Source organism: Dromiciops gliroides, chromosome 2, assembly GCF_019393635.1.
Source record: "Dromiciops gliroides isolate mDroGli1 chromosome 2, mDroGli1.pri, whole genome shotgun sequence".
NCBI lineage: Eukaryota > Metazoa > Chordata > Mammalia > Microbiotheria > Microbiotheriidae > Dromiciops > Dromiciops gliroides.
The window spans coordinates 277,391,481-277,412,520 of NC_057862.1; the positions used below are offsets into that span (position 1 = coordinate 277,391,481).

Sequence of the window (21,040 nt, forward strand, 5' to 3'; positions counted from 1 at the left end):
TCTATCTGTACTGGTATAGAAGTTCCTGAATCCACCTGGGCTCAAGCTCCTTTCAGATTCTAAATTACAAAATCAGTGGCTTACAATAGCTTCTAAATCTGTCTCATGTTTACAAAGTGTTTAGCCAATTCCTCTGAATCTGGGCTAGCTGGATCACCCAAACGTGGCCTTATACCACCAGAGAACAACCACCACCCAACCATGTAGCTAGGACTCAAACTCTCTTAGGGTACAAGGGGTAATCCTGTTGTAGAAGGGAATGATGGATAAGAGAGATGCTTCTAGAACTCACAGTAGCTCATGAGCCATGGATGATCTGCTTCTCATTTACACAAAAGTAGTTAATCATGACACAATTACTTCTTAAACATAAAAAAAAATACTTAATTTTGAATCAGCTAACAGGCATAATTGAAAGAGTCCTGGGTCTGGAATTAGAAAAACTTGATTTCAAATCCAGCTTCATAAACTTACTAGCTGTGACTGGATAAATCTAAGGTCTAACCTAAGTTCCCCTCAGATTCCTCAACTGTACATAGGTTTTCCTCACTCTTGATGTTCTTTCTTGTGAGATATCTGCAAGTATATGCCTACTTTCTCTTGATGACTTTGCACATATTCATGCTAAAACATAATCCAGATTTCTATGTGAATTGTGATGTACTGATTTTCCCATATTTGCTTCCCATTGAGTAAATATAGACATTATTCTTGCTTTTGCCATGCCATTAAGGAGGAAGGGAAGGGAACAAAGAGGAGTTATAATGCCCTGCAGTCTCAGTCATTTTTTTTTTTTGCTGCCAAACGACACTTTTAAATTCTTTGTCCAGTCCTCTTGTGCCTGTCTTCACATTTTTAAATGAAAAATACTTTTTCTTCACAAATGAACTTTTGTCAGTTTTCCATACATGAAAGCTTTCCACACCTTTCAGCAATCAAATTGTTCATAAACAAAAAAGCCAGCACTTTACATCCTTAACAAGTTAATTTAATCCTTTTTTCTTTATGTAACAGCTCATTTTCTGCCCCTTTAAGTAACCAAACTGCTTGAGTATGAAAGTGACAGTACCATATACATTTATCATAAATTTGGCTTGCATTTCCCCTATGCATATCTCCTATTAAAAGCTTACAAAAATTAATCATGTCTTATTTTCAGTTAAGATTCTTATCTCTAGCTAAGATCTGCTTGGCCCTCCAAAAAACACTAACATTGTAGTTCAGAGGTATTGACTACTTGAAAATAATAAAGCTCAGCATCACTGAGATTTCCAAATATCTAATGAGGTAAAGAGTCAGCCATATTCTAGCAGCTCCTGTGCAGCTGACCCTGTTTATGGGTTGAGTTCACAAATGCCTTTTTCTTCCCAGGGGAAGAGAAGTGTGTGTGGAGGCAGGGGAGGGAGTTAGGGGGACAAGGACACATATTCAAGAATTTATTAACCTGTGATGTGCCAGGTACTATGTAAGCTCTTGACACAAATGATCTGATTTGATCCTCACAACAACCCTGGGACATAGGTGCTATTTATAATCCTCATTTTACTATTAAGGAAACTGAGACAAACAGATTAAATGTCTTGCCCAGGGTCACATATATAGTAAGTGTCTGAAGTCACATTTGAATTCAGGTCTTCTGATTCCAAGGGCAGCTAGGTGGTTCAGTGGATAGAGTGCCAGACCTGGAGACAAGAATACTTATCTTCCTGAATTAAAATCTGGTCCCAGACACTAGCTGTGTGACCCTGGGCAAGTCACTTAACTACACATGCCTCACTTTCCTCATATGTAAAATGAGCTAGAGAAGGAAATGGTAAACTACTCCAGTATCTCAGCCAAGAAAACCCCAAATAGGATCATGAAGAATTGGACATGACTGAAAAATGACTGAACAACAACTGAACTTATGATTCTGAGTCCAGTAGAATTTTCTCAACAATATATACTCTAGTTCCTGAAGTGCTGGATCTATGAATAGATAATATCTGTACCCACCCTCCTAAGTGGAGCTTTCTGCACAGGTACTGTACCATTCTTGCCAGCCTATCATAGGTTTCTGGCCCAACTTCTCCCATGACTAGGCATTGGCATGACATTTAAGTCCCTAGCAGTGACAGTGGCAGTTAGATGGTACAGTGAGTAGAATACTCCTAAGGAGTCTGGACCCAATGGCCTTCAGTCTCCTTTAGCTCTAAGTCAATGATTCTCTTATAAGCATTGATTATCCCCATGTAATTAATTACCTTTTTCAGGTAAGAACACTTTTTGATTGATTCAATCAATCAAAACAACAGGGCTCAAATATTATATACCACTTTGAATTAATCAGAGTCATTGTGTGAAAAACTTGATTATATCCTAAGGAAAGTGAATAAAATGAAGGGGGTATGCAAGTATGGAGGAAACCTATAGTCCCCCCTAATGGATCGATTGAGTTCAGGAGTCTGAGATTTGGTAGGGCTAAAGCCTGATTGGATTGCCTACACAATCTGACACTAATATTATGAGTACCCAGAGTGGAGGTCTGCCATGCTATCTAAGGAAGGGTAAACTGGTTCATGATGGGGTGAACTGACCCAGGTTGGGAAAAAGTGGAATATTAACATTTAACTGATAGGTAAGGAGCATTAGGATTATCCCCTTAAGTAGTTGCTGTTTTATCACCAAAATATTCCTAGTAAATTGAAATTTGATTCAAACACAAAGAGGTTAAAAGTTAACTAGAGATAGAAATTAATGAAAATATAGACAGAGAGACTAACCTCTGTCTAAATTTTAGGAATTTTCCTAAATAGAGGTTGGAGTGATTATGACTGAGCCTTGTAATTCTTCATCTAAAATTAACTTTGTAAAGCTCAAGAGAAGGGAGAAACATGGGCTTTAAGGACCATTATATTCCCCCTAGACTAAAAATGAACTAATTTTCCTAACAGAGTATTGCACTATGATTTTATCATCTGTCCTCTCCAATCACACAACCACCACCCTTGTTCAGGACCTTGTCACCTATACCTTAGACTATCATAATAGCCTCCCAATTGGTTTCTCCACAATAACACTCTATACAGAGTTGCTAAAGTAGTTTTACAAAAGCATGTATGTGATTTCTCTCCTACTCAATAAATACTAATGGTCTCTTCTTATTTCTAGGATCAAATAAAATCCACTATTTGGCATTTAGGTCAGCTAGGTGGTACAGTAGATGGAGTACAAGGCCTAGAGTCAGGAGGATCTGAGTTCAAATTCAGTCTCAGACACATGCTATAGAATTCTAAGCAAGTCACTTGTCCCCATTTGCCTCACTTTCCTCATCTGTAAGATGAGCTAGAGGAGGAAATGGCAAACTACTCCAGGATCTTTGCTCAGAGAACCCCAAAAGGGGTCACGAAGAGTCAGATATGACTGAAAATAAGTAAGCATCAACAACGTAGGCCTGATTTATCTTTCTAGCTTTAGTATATGTTATTATTCTTCACACACTCTTCAATACAGCAAAATTGGTCTTTTTGTTATACCTCACAAGTACAACATTTCATTTCTTTTTTTTTTTTTTTAGTGAGGCAATTGGGGTTAAGTGACTTGCCCAGGGTCACACAGCTAGTAAGTGTTAAGTGTCTGAGGCTGGATTTGAACTCAGGTACTCCTGACTCCAGGGCCAGTGCTCTATCCATTGCACCATCTAGCTGCCCCAACATTTCATTTCTTATGTTCTTGCTTTTGCACAGGCTACTAATCCCTCATGCACATGCACAACCTCCTCGGCTCTGCCTCTTAGCACTCCTAGTTTCCTACAAAGCTCAGCATCAGAGCCTTATTGTACTTTACATGAAGCCTTTCCTTACTTCTCTGTTGGTTCCTTACCCCTCTACATTGTCTCATATTAATTTTGTATAGATTATCCTTAATGTCTTAATATTAAAAGTATTGTTATAATATTCCTTCACAAATTTTCCTTTTTTTGTTTGATTTTCTTATTTGGTGTTTAAAGCTAAGGGCCTTTATTGTCAATCCACCCTTTAATTAACACAGCATATTGCCTGTTTTCTAATGGAAAAGTAGTATACTTTGTTACTGGCTTTCTATACAGATATTCAAAATGTGTTATTGCAATCACTTTTACATTTGTTCCTGTGGAAAGATGACCTGCTGGGAAAGAACAAGTTCTTTTGTTTTTGTAATAGCCTTCCACCTCTGGCCTTGGGGGAGGAGGCATTGCCTTCTCTTAAAAAGGGTCCTACTGTTTCAGTCTTGAAGGAACCTGAACTCTAAAATGGGGTCAGTCTTTTCTCAAACACTCTCTAACTCATTTCCCAACCTTAGTTTAGGACACTGGGGAAATCTCAAAGCTCAGATATGATTCACGTCTAAGGTTATCCCCAAAAGGGATTGGCAGGGCCCATTCAAGAAAAGTTATTTAATGTACAAAGCAGTAGACTTCAGGTATAGTGAAGGTATTAAATATCTTCAACCAACAAAGAAATGCTTAAAACACAAATGATTCATAAACTGTGCATTGTCAAATATTTAAACATGAAATAGTAACCTGTGATAATACACTTAGAGAAGGTTATAAATAGATATATTAAATTGTGAAGTGCTTAAGGGATTCACAGAAGCTCGGAACAAGTTATGTTCAATCAACAAAGAGGTAAAAATTCCCAAGAGACTTGAGACTGCTTAACAGATTTCACTTTCACCTCAATCTATACTGTCAAAGTGTCAGTTCACTTATGGTTCATATCATCTGGTCAGTCTTGCCTGCCTCATCCTCCTGGTCTTCTTTTCATATAAAAGTGTGTGGCTATTGGAAACACCTCCTGCTGCCTGCACCTGAACCTCTTAATAGCTTCAGATCTCATGAATTCATGAGGTAGCCCCCAAGAATGTAAATATCTATCTGAGGACCACTGTTCAGTCACCTGTGCTTAAGGAAATAAAGACACAGCAGAAGGGCAGAGACTTGTAATTCAGTCTCATGCTAGCACATGTACACATTGCTATGTACAAAAAGATGCCTTAACTGTTTCAAGGAAAGGGAAAAGAATGGAAGATACTGACCCCCTGCCTCCAGTGGGATTCCAAAGGAGAGCTGGCAGACTGCCAAGCAATATACTCAAAGAGGAAGAGAGAAAGAATGGAAGTTATTTCTCCTTTTAATCCCATTTAATGAGCTCTTCCTGAACATTTATGAATCATCAATGGCCCTCAAGGATGGAGACCAAGTAAAAGACTCTGGGTATCCCAAGGATAGAAATCAAGTGAAAGACTCTGGGTGTGCCTGTCCTTTAGCAAGAAGTCCATTAGAAGGGACAGGATGCAGGATCATCACCAAGCAGTCTCCAAGGGGGTTAGGGGGACCCACATGGCCTGGACCAGGACTTGGGTAGGAAGGAGCCTGCCCTGATTACCTGACTACATGCTATGGATACCATTTATTTTTTAAATGTGTGTGTGTGTGTGTGTGTGTGTGTGTGTGTGTGTGTGTGTGTGAGAGAGAGAGAGAGAGAGAGAGAGAGAGAGAGAGAGAGAGAGAGAGAGAGGCAATTGGGGTTAAGTGACTTGCCCAGGGTCACACAGCTAATAAGTGTCAAGTGTCTGAGGCCGCATCTGAACTCAGGTCCTTTTGAATCCAGGGCCGGTGCTTCTTCCACTGTGCCACCTAGCTGCCCCTATGCCATTTATTTTTATCTCATAGTTATTTCCCTTTAACCCCGACTTCATTGATTCCTTCCTCATAACAAAGAAAAATTCCAGTTTAGCAAAAGCTAATGACTTGGTGACTGCATTTGACAGCATATATGTCATTCCTTATTCATAGTTCTCCACCTCTTTGGTGACAAGAGGGACATATGTTTTATCATTTGTCCTTCAGGCCCAAGATTAGTTACAGTTAAACAGAATTCAACTGTCTTTTTTGTGTTGCTTTTAATTTATAATATTAAAATAATTCTGTACATTATAGTACTGCTTCTGCTTATTTGATTTTGTATCATTTCATATAACTGTCCTCATCTAATCTAACCTTGTTTTAAAGGTCAGGAAAGTGAGGACCAGAGATTTTAAGTGACTTGTCTAAGGTCATTCATGTGGAAACTTTCTTTCTGTTTTTGATCTCCTTCAGGGATATTCCCAGGAGTGGGTATCTGGGTAAAAGTTTATGAACAGCTTAATAACTCTTCATTTTCTTTATATTTCTCTCTAGGCTGCACAGACAAGGAGTTGAGGAATCTTGCTTCCCGGCTAAAAGATTGGTTTGGAACTCTTCATGAGGATGCGAATCATGTCATCAAGCCCACTAGCTCAGATCCAGCACAAAGCAGTAAGACTAGATTTTTTTTTTTAATTTTTTTGGTGAGGCAATTGGGGTTAAGTGACTTGCCTAGGATCACACAGCTAGTGAGTGTTAAGTGTCTGAGGCCGGATTTGAACTCAGGTACTCCTGACTCCAGGCTGTTGCTCTAGCCACTGTGCCACCTAGCTGCCCAAGACTAGATATTTTTAAGTGGGAATAGGTGAGGTAGAACTGTACCTTAACCTACAAAGTAAAGATTGTAATACCTACCCTCCATGTCACAAGGATACTATGAAATATTTGATACTGATAAAGGCATAGTGGAAAGAGGACCTGCCTTGGAGTCTTTGGGTCTCCCAGTATTTCCTATTAAACTGAAATACTCTGAATAGAGGGAGACTTTAAGCCATTATTAGCTCATACCTTATCTTGGCTTCCCCTGAGACAGATAGAGGAGGTGGAAGAACACCAAAGATAAGTTGGTAACTTGATATCATTGAATGGCTGGCTCTATCACTGGCCTAGGCTATGAGGTCTGGAAGGGGCTGATCTTACAACATAGCACATAAGATACCACACCTCAGACTGAAATAGGAGACAAGCCATTTCAGTGCCAGGCATGAAATAGACAAGAGATATTTTGTTCACCCACATTGAGTTTACCCATCTTGAAATGAGATTAGAATCAGGAACTCATCTTTATGAGTTCAAATCTGGCCTCAGACATTTACTAGCTGTAAGAGAAACCTTCTCTCTTATCTTTTTTCTCTCTCTCTCTTATCTAACTAGGAAAACAAGACCTATAATCAACCACCAGAGAGCAACACATAAACACACACACATATAATCAACAAATACTTATTAAGTGCTTATTATGTGTTAGCCAGGTGCTGGGGTTACAGAGACTTTTAAAATTAAAACAGTTCCCACCCACAAGGGTATCACAATATGTAATCATTGTCTAAACCAAATAAGATCAAGGACCAGAATGTACTGATAGTAAGTGCCATGTGATAGGTATCAGCCACTAACCACGTTCGGGATTCCAAACTCAAATATCTTATCCTCTTCTTCAAGATAAAATACTTCATTGGTCTTGGATTATTCTCTACACCCTGAAGTCATCCAGAGATGTCAGTGGGAAAAGGATGATTTAAGAGTTTTTACAATGGATCAAGACATTGTATTCCTGAGAGAGAGAGTCTTTGCCCTTCAAAAGCTAGGTGTGAAAGATGTGTCCAGCCCAGCTGGGCATTAGTAGGATAGATGAAAGGAGCAGCTGTTCTCAAAAGAGTTATTTCACAGTTGTCCCTTAGGATTTATGGCAATTAATTCCTTTCCCATCTGAAGGGAACTTCTGCTCAGGATGCTAGGGGCAGCCAGCCCCTTTGACCTTTTTGAACTGCCTTTCAACAAAGGTCAGATTGATGTACCAAGCTAAGCTAACTATTCCTCTTAGTACAATACCACAAAAGAATCTTCTTTTCTTTAGACAACCTTGAAAGGTTGGAGGCTTGCTCCATAGCTGAGAACCAAATTGATTCCCTAAAAAAGGTGTTTCAAATGGTGTTGTTATAAGATAACCTAATTATATTATTATATAATGTTTAATAACTTGAAGCAATTGATATGAAAGGAGAAAAGGAAAAGACTTTCTTAGGAAGGCCTATAAAGCCCATAGAAAGTAAATTTTTAGTTGGAGGCTTAGGAGTTCTCAGAAGGGTATTGCTGGGATGATGAATGTCACTGTTTTCTTTGCTCCCTGGCAGCCATCTGAAAGGACACTCAGGCTTTCTTTCTTTGGCAGCCACTCCTGCTGTAACTGTTAAAAGCATTTTGACAGTAGAAGTCCTTCATCCCTTTGCTCTCCATCCCATGTTCTGCCAGCCTAACCCTGCTTTGGGTTGGTGTAAGAAACCGATAAATTGAGACAGGACCCCTGGTCTGATGCAAAGCAGGAAGGCCATCTATTCTTGACCTTACAAGGACGGGCAAGTACCTCCTTTTAGGTACTGTGGAATTTTTTACAGTGAAGTTCTCCTTTTTTTCCTAAATCTAATGCAAGGTCCCTCCACCATCTGGGTTCACATTCTTTACTGACACTTCTAAACATATAGAGCACCCTCCCCCCCCCCCAGATGTGGTACCCCAGTGACTGCCCCCACCCCTGGGATGACCAGATCCTGAAAATTTATGATTCTTTGTTATCTAACTTTAGAAAACCTCTGTTGACTCAGCAGTAAAAAGGAAGGAATGGTGGAGATGGGGGAGAAGGCCCCAGCAATTGAATAATGTATCCTGCCAACTGAGGCAGACACACAATTTCTATCAATCTCTTCTCTTTTTATTTCTTCATATGTGTCTTCCCTCACCCATTGTTCTCCTCCCATGCCAAGTAAATCTCATCCACTATATCTTTCATCTCCTGATCTAGACTTTGTTTTAATTCCTCTTTGAAGGATAATCATTTGATACCCTTCTTCAACTCTTTTCGGTAGGGTTACTACCTGCATTCCCTCCATTACTCTAATAATTAAGTTAATAAAGCAGGGAATTAGGCAGTGTATGACTAATAGAGCTGCCAGGGCACATAGGAGAAAGAACCCCAATTGCTTCCATTTATCCATGAAAACCATCCACCCTCAAACGAAGAATTCCATTTCCGAACAGGTACATGAGCCACCTTCCTAATTTCTGTGGCTATAGCTTTAACTACTTCATACAACTGAATACCTAATCCCATCCCATAGGTATCTTTCAGGATGAAAAATGGGGCCTAATTATTCCAATATACCATATACTTGTCCAATTCTTGGGAAGACATGTGTTAGCAGTTTTTGGTCACAAATCCAATAGTGTCCTCTCAAGACTGGTTTTGTTCCTTGAACAATTCTATCTTCAACATATTTTTGGTAACAACCCCCATATATAACACAAGGAACTGATGTCAATAACTACCAAGATTATAACAATAAACATGACTAAAGTCTCTTTGTAATTTCAGTGATGTGCTCCCAGTGTCTATTCACTTAGCAACTTCATCTTGGATCTCATATGTCCCATGTAGTTATCTGGTCTCTGGAAGTCCTTTTCCTGGGGCAGTCTAGAAGATGTCTTCTCTCCAGGGCACCTCTTAGAGATTCATCAGGTGTCCCTATAAAAATCTCTTACAAAACAAACTTTAATAGCAAATATAACTATTTCCCAACTCTTTTCCAAGGAAAGAGTAATCTCTAATTTACTCCTTCGAGGCCAGAGCATCCCCAACTAGACTCAGGCCTACCAGGCTGCCACTATATTTCCCCACCCCTTCTTTCAATAGCTAAGGGAAAAGAGGGTGAAGATCTCTTCTTCTGTAACAGCTTCAAGATGAATATGAGTGTAGAGCTGGTAGTGGAAGGAGCAGAAATCCTTGCAGGCCTGATCCAGAGGTTGAAGAAGCTGGAATTGCTACCATAAGGTTGAAAGCCTTGAGCCTAGATAAAACAAACTATCAAGAGTTTAAAGATAAAAAGGCCAAAACTTTAGAAGGACAAGGACCAGTATTACTATAGAGAAAGGGTGTAAACCAAGACAGTGAGTCCAGGAACCCCAGGATCTTGCCTCAGGAGTGAAAAGCTGTTCACAAATGTCCTTCATCCAGTGAGAGGTGTCACAAATGCCCCATGCTATTCAAAGTTTTATCTAAGTCTGTATCTGACAAACATATATATATATATATATATATATATATATATATATATATATATATCCATTTCACCTTATTTCTCCAAAAATTTTCACTCAATTGTTTAAGATCTAATCCTCACATAAAACTTAGATTACAGAATACCTTTTTAAGAAGATGACCACAAATAATGAACTTATATAAAAGTTACCAAGTTAACTTTAATTCTAATAAAACACTTAGTATGACACTTAAGCAATTAATTTCAAAACAGTGCATGTCAAGTAAGTTGTCCATAATAAACCATATTTGTATTACAGGACATGCTCTACAGACAGATGTTATTTCTTCATTACATAATAAACTTATAGTTGACCTTTCCATAGGTATAACGAAACATTCTATAAGTTACCCCCCTCTACTTTTCTTGAAACAAACTTGAGATGTTTCTGGTTCAGTTTTAAAATGCATAACTAATAACAAACAGATAACAAGAATAAATGCTTATACATTATAGTTGTTTAGAATCTGAAAGGGACTATAATTTCTAAGCCAAATAGCTTGAATCTTATACCTGCATCTCACTCAGATATTACAGTATTAACCTAGGAATGAAGAGACAATATTGTGTTCATGCCGATCAAGTGACATGATTATAGGAACTTCCCATAAAAGAAAAAGAATAAAGGCTCTGAGGGAAAGGTGCTTCCCAACTCCCAGTAGAAGTTCTGTAGACAGCCAATGCAATATACCAGATGTAACATTAGACATGTGGGAGAGTTAACATTCCATATGTAATATTTGGGGAAACCAAGTCTGAAGATGCCCACCTCAGCCTGTGCCAAACAGTCATTCTCCCAGCCTTTCCCAAGAGAACTCCACCTGCAGTACATACATGTAAAAACCCCATAGAGGTGGCTGGCATCATGGATCACATGGCTCATCATTCCTTGATGGTCATAACTGGAGCCAGACTCAGGGCAATAATGATTAATAGTCCCATAACATCTTTTTTTATTATTATTTTGTAAAGGGTGAGGTATATTTTTAGCACCGATTTTTTTTAATAAAGTATTTTTTTCCTGCTACATGTAAAGATAGTTCTCAACTTTTGTTTATACAAGCTTTCCAATTTCAGATTTTTCTCCCTCCCTCCCCTCCCTCCCCCTCCCCTAGACAGCAGGTAATCTGATATATATATGTATATATATATATATATATATATATATACATAACATTAAACATATTTCTGCAGTCATGTTATAAGAGAAAAATCAGAGCAATGACAAAAAACCTCAAAATAGAAAAACAACAGCACCAAAAACAAAAGAAATAGTATGGTTCATTCAGCATCTATACTCCACAATTTTTTCCCCCCCTGGATTTGGAGATCCTCTTCTATCATGAGTTCCCTGGAACTCTTCTGTATCATTGAACTGGTGAGAAGAATATAGTCCATCACAGTAGATCAACACACAATGTTGATGATACTGTGTACAATGTTCTTCTGGTTCTGCTCATCTCACTCATCATCAGCCCACACAAGACCCTCCAGGTTTCTCTGAACTCCTCCTGCTCATCCTTTCTTACAGCACAATAGTATTCCATTACATTCATATACCACAACGTGTCCAGTAATTCCCCAATTGATAGGCATCCCCTCAAATTCCAATTCTTTGCCACCATGTAAAGAGCAGCTATAAATATTTTTGTACATGTGGGTCCCTCTCCCCTTTCCATGATCTGTCGCATAACATCTTAAATAGCAAGTCCAAACAATCAGTACTCAAAGTGAATTCACTTGTCAAGGATCATATATCTAGATAGAAAGCATTAACTATACTTGGACTTAAATAGGTTTTTCATTCTTAAGTTAGCACTACACAAATGAATCTGCCTTGAGAATCTCAATAACAAGCAATGGTTGAAATGACTATAAACAATCCCAAATTGCATACTGGGAACAAACTAGAAAGATGTCCCACACAATAGCACATGGTAAACCAGGTTTAGGTATTAAACATAAGATACTGCCCTCAGAATTCCTCTAAACAATAGGAACATCTTTTTTTTTTTTTTGAGGTGACAAAGGCTTTATTTTCTTCTCATGAGAAGGAGGCACCCTAGTGTACAGCTAGTGGGTGCCCCGAAATGGGGCTTGCAGGCCCTGTTTTATACCCTAGTCCCTAACGCGAATGGACCTTCCCCTTTTTCATCACTGGTCGGGGTTACAATCTATGCACAAAAACTAGCTAATCAGAACACCGTATTCCCACCCCTCTTCCTTGTATGGGCATAACTCAGGAGTGGACCTTATACTTCCTTATATGGACAGAACTCTGGAGAGGACCTAATTGAGACCAGGGCTCCTTGAACCATGTGACCTTGCTAACCTGAGGGGGAGGAGGGGATCTGAGACCTTTGTCCCACAAACAGGTCAGGGGAGTATGACTGACTGTTATATCCACATTGAGAGGAGACAACTACCCATTTCTCACAATCCCTCCTCTTTATTTTTGACTATTTGGCTCCTCTCATTCCATTTATTGAATATTTCCTCTGCCTTTTGGTCTAAATCTGTGAATCCTATGCTATCTAGGCAGATTAGAGCATCAGATGACCCTTTCTTTCTTGATTTAGACTCAGATTTGGAGAAATGCCCAGATGCCATGGTAAAGGGGGTGAACAGCCACACCAACCCATGAGTCCCAGCCCAGTTAGGGAGTAAGGTTGGTCTTCCACCACAATACCACCATAGGTCAGCTCAGGGGAGGATCAGGGATGAAAAATGTTTGGACACAACTCATTGGCTTCCTGGTTGGCACGCCTGGCACCTATGGACTCTAACCACCTGACACCCTGGTGGGCAGGCCTGGCACCTTGGCAACCTGGTACCTACGGACTTTAACTGCCTGGCACCCTGGTTGGCAGGCCTGGCACCATGGCACACCAAAAAACAAGAAAGAGCTGCTGTCCTTTTTCCAAATCCCTGCAACCCTCACCCTTTGCCAACCCATTCTGGTATAATCGAAGGAGACACCAGAACCCCTCCAGGCTAAAATCTGGACTTAGAGTATGGGCAGCTGGTCTTCCCAAAGCACTGACCCATTCCATCTGATCATTTGAATCTCCAAATCCAGTCTGTCTCCACTGTCCTACGGGATCAGTTCCTTCTTCAGATGCCCATATATCAAATCCTCTTTCTCCTCTGCTACTTGTTTGCCTGAGCAGCTCCCACTACCCCAAAATGTTACCTCCCTTCTCCCATTTTGTACCAGGCTTGGTATATTGTACATTAAAGTCTTTTTAAATTTCACCCTCAGTCGATCAGATTCCTTATTCACAGTCCACTGCTCATGTTTTGGCTCTGGTTTTTCTTCTGGAAAAGGTGTCCCTTTTACTTGAGAGTAGTGAGTCCAGTTTTGCTCCTCAGTCCTCACTGCAATGTCAGTGAAAAGTAACACCAGGAATGGCCCTTCCCAATCAGGTTCCTTACTTGTTGCTCTTCCAGGTTCTTATCAATACCCAGTCTCCAGGCTTAAATTGGTGAGCTGGAAACTCGAGGAGTCTGGGCCAGAAGTCCCTTCTGTCAGAACAAAGAAACAGAGGCAGAGAGGCCAGAAATATCTGAGAAACATGCTTTTCATTTCTATTATTGGGAACTCTGTTTCCCTTCCCAAGCAAGGATCACATATACATTTAAGGCTTGGTATACCTGATTTTCATTCCACCCAAATTTAGGCAAAAGGACTGAACCTCCCTTGAGGAGAACCCCAGCCCATATTAGGCAACAATATTTTACTTTCTTCCTTTTTTGTATCACTAGAGATGGCATTCCTCATCTTAAATGAACCCTTTGAATTCTTGGGGACCACCCCTGCCTGGCACACTACTTGGCATCTCCTGGAACATTGCTTGGCACACCTGGTGCTTATGGACTCCAATCGCCTGGCACACTGCTTGGCCTGGTTGGCACTCCTGGCACCTTGGCACCCCAGGTACCTATGGGCTTTAACTGCCTGGCACCCTGGTTGGCACACCTGGCACCCAGGTACCTACAGACTTTAACTGCCTGGCACCCTGGTTGGCATGCCTGGCACCTTGCAACCCCAGTTACCTATGGACTTTAACTGCCTGGCATCCTGGTTGGCATGCCTGGCACCTTGGCACACACAGACTTTAACCACCTGGCACCATGGTGCACCCAAAACTAAGAGAATCCAGGAACCCCAGGATCCTGCATCAGGAGTGAAAAGCTGAGGAACATCTTTAAAGTGACAACTAATTTGCATGTATTCCTATACATGTTCTAATTCCAATTAAATAGCAATAAAAGTATACTCAGATTCTCCGATTAAGGTTATGTAAGATAGCTCATAAGTTACTATTGTTCACTAACATATCATACATGACACATTCAATCACCAATTTAGCTATTGCTTAGTACCAGTAAATTCAGATCAAAATGGCAAGATCTTCCTCATAGCTTACTAGTTATTTAGATGTTCAAGTATTAATTTAATAACCAATTAATTCAATATTGCAATAACAAACTTCCACTTTGTCTACTCTCATAATAGAAATATACACCAAACCTTAAGAATGAAATTAAAATATTAAAATATTCAGGATTCCAGAAAAGCTTTTTCCATTAATTAATAAAATTTCACAAATCACAGTAGGTTTGGACATGATTGTTATCAATATCAAATTGCCATTGCAACAAATTAGCTTACAAATGTGTTACATATTATATCCTGAAAATATCTTCTTTTTCCCTTTAAAGAAACAGTTTAAAATTTATCCTTATGTGAAAAGGAATATTCACCACCCCCTCATGACATAACATATTTTCAAATGCTAAATATATCTCTCTTATTTGATCCTCAACCTCAGAAAGAAACCTTTAAGATTGGAAATTTCCAAGATTAAGTTGAGGAAAGTTAACTTTACCCCTGCTCCCCTTCTCTCTCATTCAAAGTATTTGCAGTGGGGAGGAGTTTCAGCTTCTTCTAAAGCAAAAAGGAAATATTCAATTAATTTATTCTTATTATAATAACACATTTTACTAGGCCCCTTTTAAAATTCTCTCATTATCTCTTTTTTGTTGTTGTTGTTGTTTTAAATTACAGTATCCCAGATCACAATATGACTTAAAATAACCCAGAAGTTTTTTAGTCAGACCAGGGCATTATCTCTGGTCTTTCAAGATAAGAGACAGTGCTACAGATCTCAAGTCCCATCTTCCCCACTCCCAACACCAAATTGCCTTTCATGAAGAGATCCCATCAAACTTCTAACTCTTTGAAAAAAAGCAAATCACTGTACTTTACTGAGGATCTGTTAGATCTTAAAACCTTAATATACAGCTGAGAATATTCTTACTATGCCCACTTCACAGAGAACCATTATCACATTCAATTAAATTCATAACCCAAAAGAATATAGAGAATCCAAATCTGACAATATATCTAATACAATAAACTATTAAACTGCCGGGCACTTTTTCTTTACATATTACAAATCACCTGGAGGTAACCAGCTTAAAATTATACAAATAGTTTTATATTTCATTTAGTAATATATTTCACTTAGAATTCAATCAGAATTAATTCAGTTACACTTGAATTTGTTTTCCAAATGATATCACATAGAACCTCATTGATAATTTCATTTTAGTATTAATTCACCCAACGACCACTTAATCTAAGCACTTCCTATTTTCCTGTATGTTTTAAAAAACTGTTCCACTACAAAAGAGTTTGTTTTTTTTAAGTGGCAGTATATAGTTTGTATGATTCCCAAAGTTTCTTAGATAGCCCTAATTGTAATGGTCAAATAACTTACCTTCTTTGAGCTTCAGTTTCTTCCTCTCTAAATGAGAAGGTTGGACTAGATGACTTCTGCAATCCCTTTCAATACCAATCTGTGACCCTTTAGTCATCTAACTTGCATGTGAAAAGAGGGGGCTCTTTTCACAAAGATAATAAGACCTTGCTAAATGTAAGTCAGTTATATCTACAGCATTCTTCTGATCTATTTGTTCAGTAAAGTGGTCACAAAAAGAATTAGTTTAGTTTGCTATAACATGTTCTTGATAAAGCCATGTTGTGTAATTACAATCATTGCATTTTCCCCCACTATATTCACTAAAAATCTCTCTAATGATCCATTCTTGAATTTCTTGAGAAATCCATCACAATTAAGGTTATTATTTTCTCACACCTTTTTTTTCCCTTCAAAAAAACAGGATCATGTTTGCCCTGTTTCATCTCTGTGGTTTCTCTCATGTTCTCCACTGTCTTTCAAAATCTCATTGAGAATGGTTCCAGTAACTACAAATCCTAGTTCTTTTAATATTAGAGCATGGGGTTCTTCAGGACTGGATGACTGGAATTAATCAAGGGTGACTACCTCAGTGCTCTCTCTCTCTCTTTTTTTGATGAGTCAATTTGGGTTAAGTGACTTGCCCAGGGTCACACAGCTAGTAAGTGTCAAGTGTCTGAGGCTGGATTTGAACTCAGGTCCTCCTGATTCTAGGGCCGGTGCTCTATCCACTGTACCACCTAGCTGCCCCTCAGTGATCTCTTAATACTTTGTTAGTTATCTTGATTGTCAGTGCATGTCCTGTTAGGCACTTTTGTTCATTTCTAGTGCAATTTATTCTCTTTGTCAGAGAAAAAAGAAGCAAGATAAGAAATAAACATTTCTTTCTCCTCTCTGTGGTCATTTTACATCATCCCATCCCCCCCAGAAGCAATCCTGTCCCTACTCTGATTTTCTTTCCCACAAAAAACAACTAGGAAAACAAATCAAACCCCTTTTTGTCAGGCTCCCTCACCCACAATTACTTGTTCAGTTTTCATACTCCTAATGGTTTTTACAAGACTAAGCCATGCCTTTATTCCCTATTAAGTTCTCTTGGCATCCACTTAATTTTTTTCCAGTAATGAACATTTTAATCCCCACTGAAACTGTTTTCCTTTGGTTCTTCAGAATTTCATTTTTGAGGGTTCCTAAAATCTATAGTACATGTCAGATCCGCCATCAAAAATTCTAGAAGGGAACATTTATTTCTCCACAGGGCTCCCAGCATTTTTACCCTTACAAGCCGTTCTTCTTTCTTAGAGGTAATCAGTTCCAATATAAAAATTCCCTTTGGTTAAAATATTTTAACTGCCTAGGGCTAATTTGGGGGGACTATTCTGACTGGAGGACTAATCTGGGGACTTTTGACTCACTGGCTATCTGACTGCTATTAATTTAATGTGGGCCATTTATAAAGTTCCCCACGCTACTCCCAAATTGGTAAGCAAAAGATTAAGAAGCCTGTTAAGTAAATAATCAAAGCAGAGTTTATTTATGAGATACTATTTAAAATTAAGAATACAGGGAAATAAAATGTACAACCTGACTGCATTGGGGCATGTCTCTTTCCACCTGCTATGCCTGAAACTTTTTTAATACAATAAGGGCTGTTCCCACCTCTTCCCTTAGGATATATTCCACTTTCACTGCTCAGCTCCTTTCACTAACTCCAAGCCCCTTTCACTTTGTTGATCTCCCTGTGTCTAACTTTCCTCTCCATACTGCCACTGCTGAACCCCTGTGTTTCTCTCTCACCGACTTCTCCTTCCGTTCTCCTAGTGCTCCAGTGTCCTTTTCTTCGCTTAATCTTCTGGCCTCTCCCAAGCTCTGTACATCTGCCTCTTGATCTAGTCCTTTAGCCTTCCCCTGCATCCTTCTCCGTTCCTTTAATCTTTTCAGCCCCCCTCTCAGCATCTCTAGTCTCTGGAGTCCTCCTTAATCTTGTCTGTCCCACTACTGTCTAACTCTCCGGTTTATATATCTTCCTTCTCTCCACTCAAATCTTAGGGCTTCCTGTGCTCCCACACACCCCAAGCTAATCTGCCAGCCACCTTTGGGCTGCAGCTGGGGGGTGGGGCGGGGTGCTCGAGCCTCTGGTACATACCACACCCAGGGCTACAGGGGCCCATGCCCCCTGCTGTGTGCCTGGGACCTGGCATAGGCTATGCCAGAGCCCGGCCTGGACGAGCCCGGGATCTCTCAGATAGATCCTCTCAGGGTGGAGGAAGCTGGGGCTCCCTCCCCCCAGCTGTCTGACCTGGTGTCTTGTACAGCCCACGGGGCTTTTTGGCTCAGCTGAAGCAGAGGGGAAGGGGCACCAGCCCTTCACACAGAAAAGACCCTGAGGGCCTAAGGCTTTTTAATCTCAGCCCAAAGGTAGGGTCCCCAAATCAAAATAAATTTCCATACTTTGTTGACTTTTCTACCTTTATAAAATTATAGGCCATAATTTCTCCCCATATAGTTATTGAGCCTCTGATATCCTTTTCATTTAGACATCTTTCCCTGCCGTTACCTTTACCATGTGTTAAGGCTTTCTGTCTTTTCCATTACAGAGGGTCCTAGGGCTAACTGTAGGGATAGGACCAATGTGAGAGCCTAGACCCTATTGAGTGTGACCTTGAAAGATTGGCTGTATAATAAAATGATTCCTCTTTATTCAGAATGGAGGTGATTGATAGTCAGCACTGCTCACTCTGCTCCCAAGGAGAGAACATGAAGCTCAGAGATCTAAAGGCAGGACCCTATCACAATATGGATAATAGCTTAGGGTTTTTAGTCTTTTCCTTTCTGAGAGATGCATGACCATCTTAGATTTCAAGTATAACTTCGGTAGGATATATCTAAACAAACTAAATGCACATAATATTTAGCAAGTCTTTTTTTTTCTTTTTAAATGTTTATAATCAGTGCCAGAGGTGTAAAACTCAGAGTTTGGTACTACAGCGGTCATAGTGGGAGGGAAATTGAACAAATAGTTGGCAAACTCTCAAATATGACCTGAACCGGATTGAGATGTCATTGGGAAATATTTAATAAAATCAATAAAAAAATACAACACAGATAATGTTAATTTGTTGTTTTCTAAGCCAATATGCATTCCAAAGACATCCACTTGTGTTTGAATTTGACACCAGTAGTCTGCATTATGAGTGGTAAAGTAGAGTAGAGTCCTAAAGAATCAGGAAGACTTGGACTTAAATCCCACCTCTGAAACTTGCTAGCTATTCCATGACAGACATGTCATATGAACCTCTTAAGCCTCAGGCAACTCTCTGAGACCCTATGGTGTAGGTAGTTTGCCAGATGTCCCCAGTGATCGGAAGGAATTCTCACATTAATGAAATGACAATTAATCACAAGTCCTTGACATAGTCTATACAGGGGATCAAAACACTGTCGGTTTTTGTTTGTTTGGGGGGTTTTTTGAGACTTGGTCTCACTATCTCACCAAGGCCAGAAGTGCCTCTTCCAGAAGTGCCCAAGCTGAAAGTTCAGTGGCTACTTGCAGGACTGATCACAAAACTAATTCATTCCATGGAAGCTTTAACCTGTTCCATTTTTTTCTGATCTGAATAGGGTTCCAACCTAGTAGCCCTCTACTCCTGGGGGCTCACATATTTGTGCCAGACTTAGTTTGGACATTCTTTTTGCTTTACCCCTATTGCATGCAACTTAGAAACCCTGAACTCAAGGGATCCATCAGCAACCCCACCAATGTAATTTTATGCCTTCAACACTACCACCCGGTAAAAGTGCCAAAATACTGTTTTAAGAATGTTTTGCTTTAAGTTGCAGATGGATAGAAGATAGAATTACCTGCCTGGATTTGACTCTCCTCTCAGGAACTTAAGGAAATGACAAAAAGAAGGACAAATCAATAACCCTCTCTGGGCCTCAGCCTCCCACTTTGTGAAATGAATGGATTGAATTATAAGATCATTAAGATCTTTGCCAGCTCTGTCATTCCATATTTATTTAAAATATGCTTACTAGGGAAGCTCATTGAGTCATGGGATTTTCCTTTTGTAGAATAAAAAATTCACAACTCTTTTAGTTTTATTTAAGTTTAATTTTACTTCCAACTATTGTAATTTATCTCTTGTGTGAATCAGGAAACTCATTCATCATATTTCCCCATCATCCCATGCTTGTCTAGGTTTATTTCTTCCCCAGGTGAGCTTGAGATCAATATTTCCTGCAACCATGTAGTTCTCAGCCAAATATACAAACTTCCCACTGGTAAGCCCCTATCTCACTTCAAAATATTGAAGCATGAAGAATTCTCATTCCTTCATAAAATTGTACTTAATGACCCTTAACCAATGCATTTGTACTCCCCTACAGAACTGGTGTCCCACTTTAAGCAAACTCAATATATGAATATCTAGATTTTACACAAGAGATCAATCATGGTGATAGTAGGGAGCATCTTCACTTTATAAAGGCATTGACTGTGAAATTCTCACAGTGGGCCTGCTTAGTGCATTTGAAATGTTTTGACTTATAAAAGTTTGATTTATGGCTAATGCATAAATTGTGACATACCCAGGATCTTTAGCTGTAAAGTACCCTAAAGATCATTTTTACATCTGAAAAACAAAATAAAATAGCAACAAAACTTTGGCCTAAAGAAATTAAGGCTTTGCGCAAGGTTGCACAGATACTAGTATTACAGAGAGAACATTTGAAATTGTTCTTTGATTCCTGAAGCAAATGATTTTTACACTAGACCTCTTTTATTTTAAAATAAAAATCAAGTAAAATATGAGCTCCTTGAGGGTGGTGACTCTTTTGTTTTGTGTCTTTGTATCACCAGCACTTAAAGTACAATACTCTTGAGTTTAATAAGTGTTTATTGCAGTTGAGAGTACTGATGAGTTCATTTGGAGCAGTAGAGAGGGCACTGACTCCAGTCAGAGCACAAGAGTTCAAGTTTTACTTGTAATACTGCTTGTGTCTTGGATGACCTCATTTTCCTGAGCCTTAAGTGAAGCAGTTTAACTAGACAGTGTCTGAGATCTCTTCTGGCTCTACCAATATAATCCTATGGCTCTGTACCCAGGGCTGAGTGGTCAGGATAGCTGGTTTGCTGGTTCGATGGGTAGATTATTTATTTCAAAGTAGTTGGGAAAGGGGAGACAAGTGAATGTGGACAGGGAAGTAGTCAGGCTTATGAGAGTCTTTATAGGCCTTTGAATCATAGGCAAACA

General features: G+C 39.4%; 1 protein-coding gene across 3 annotated transcripts in view; it reads left to right on the plus strand.

Moving 5' to 3' along the window:
* Window positions 1–21,040, plus strand: part of SPOCK1 (SPARC (osteonectin), cwcv and kazal like domains proteoglycan 1) — an 809,827-nt gene that overhangs the window by 772,994 nt on the left and 15,793 nt on the right. For all 3 annotated transcript variants that reach the window (XM_043984938.1, XM_043984940.1, XM_043984939.1), the window contains one exon: window positions 6,203–6,319. In XM_043984938.1, coding sequence (XP_043840873.1) covers window positions 6,203–6,319 — 117 coding nt within the window. The remainder of the gene's footprint in view (window positions 1–6,202; window positions 6,320–21,040) is intronic.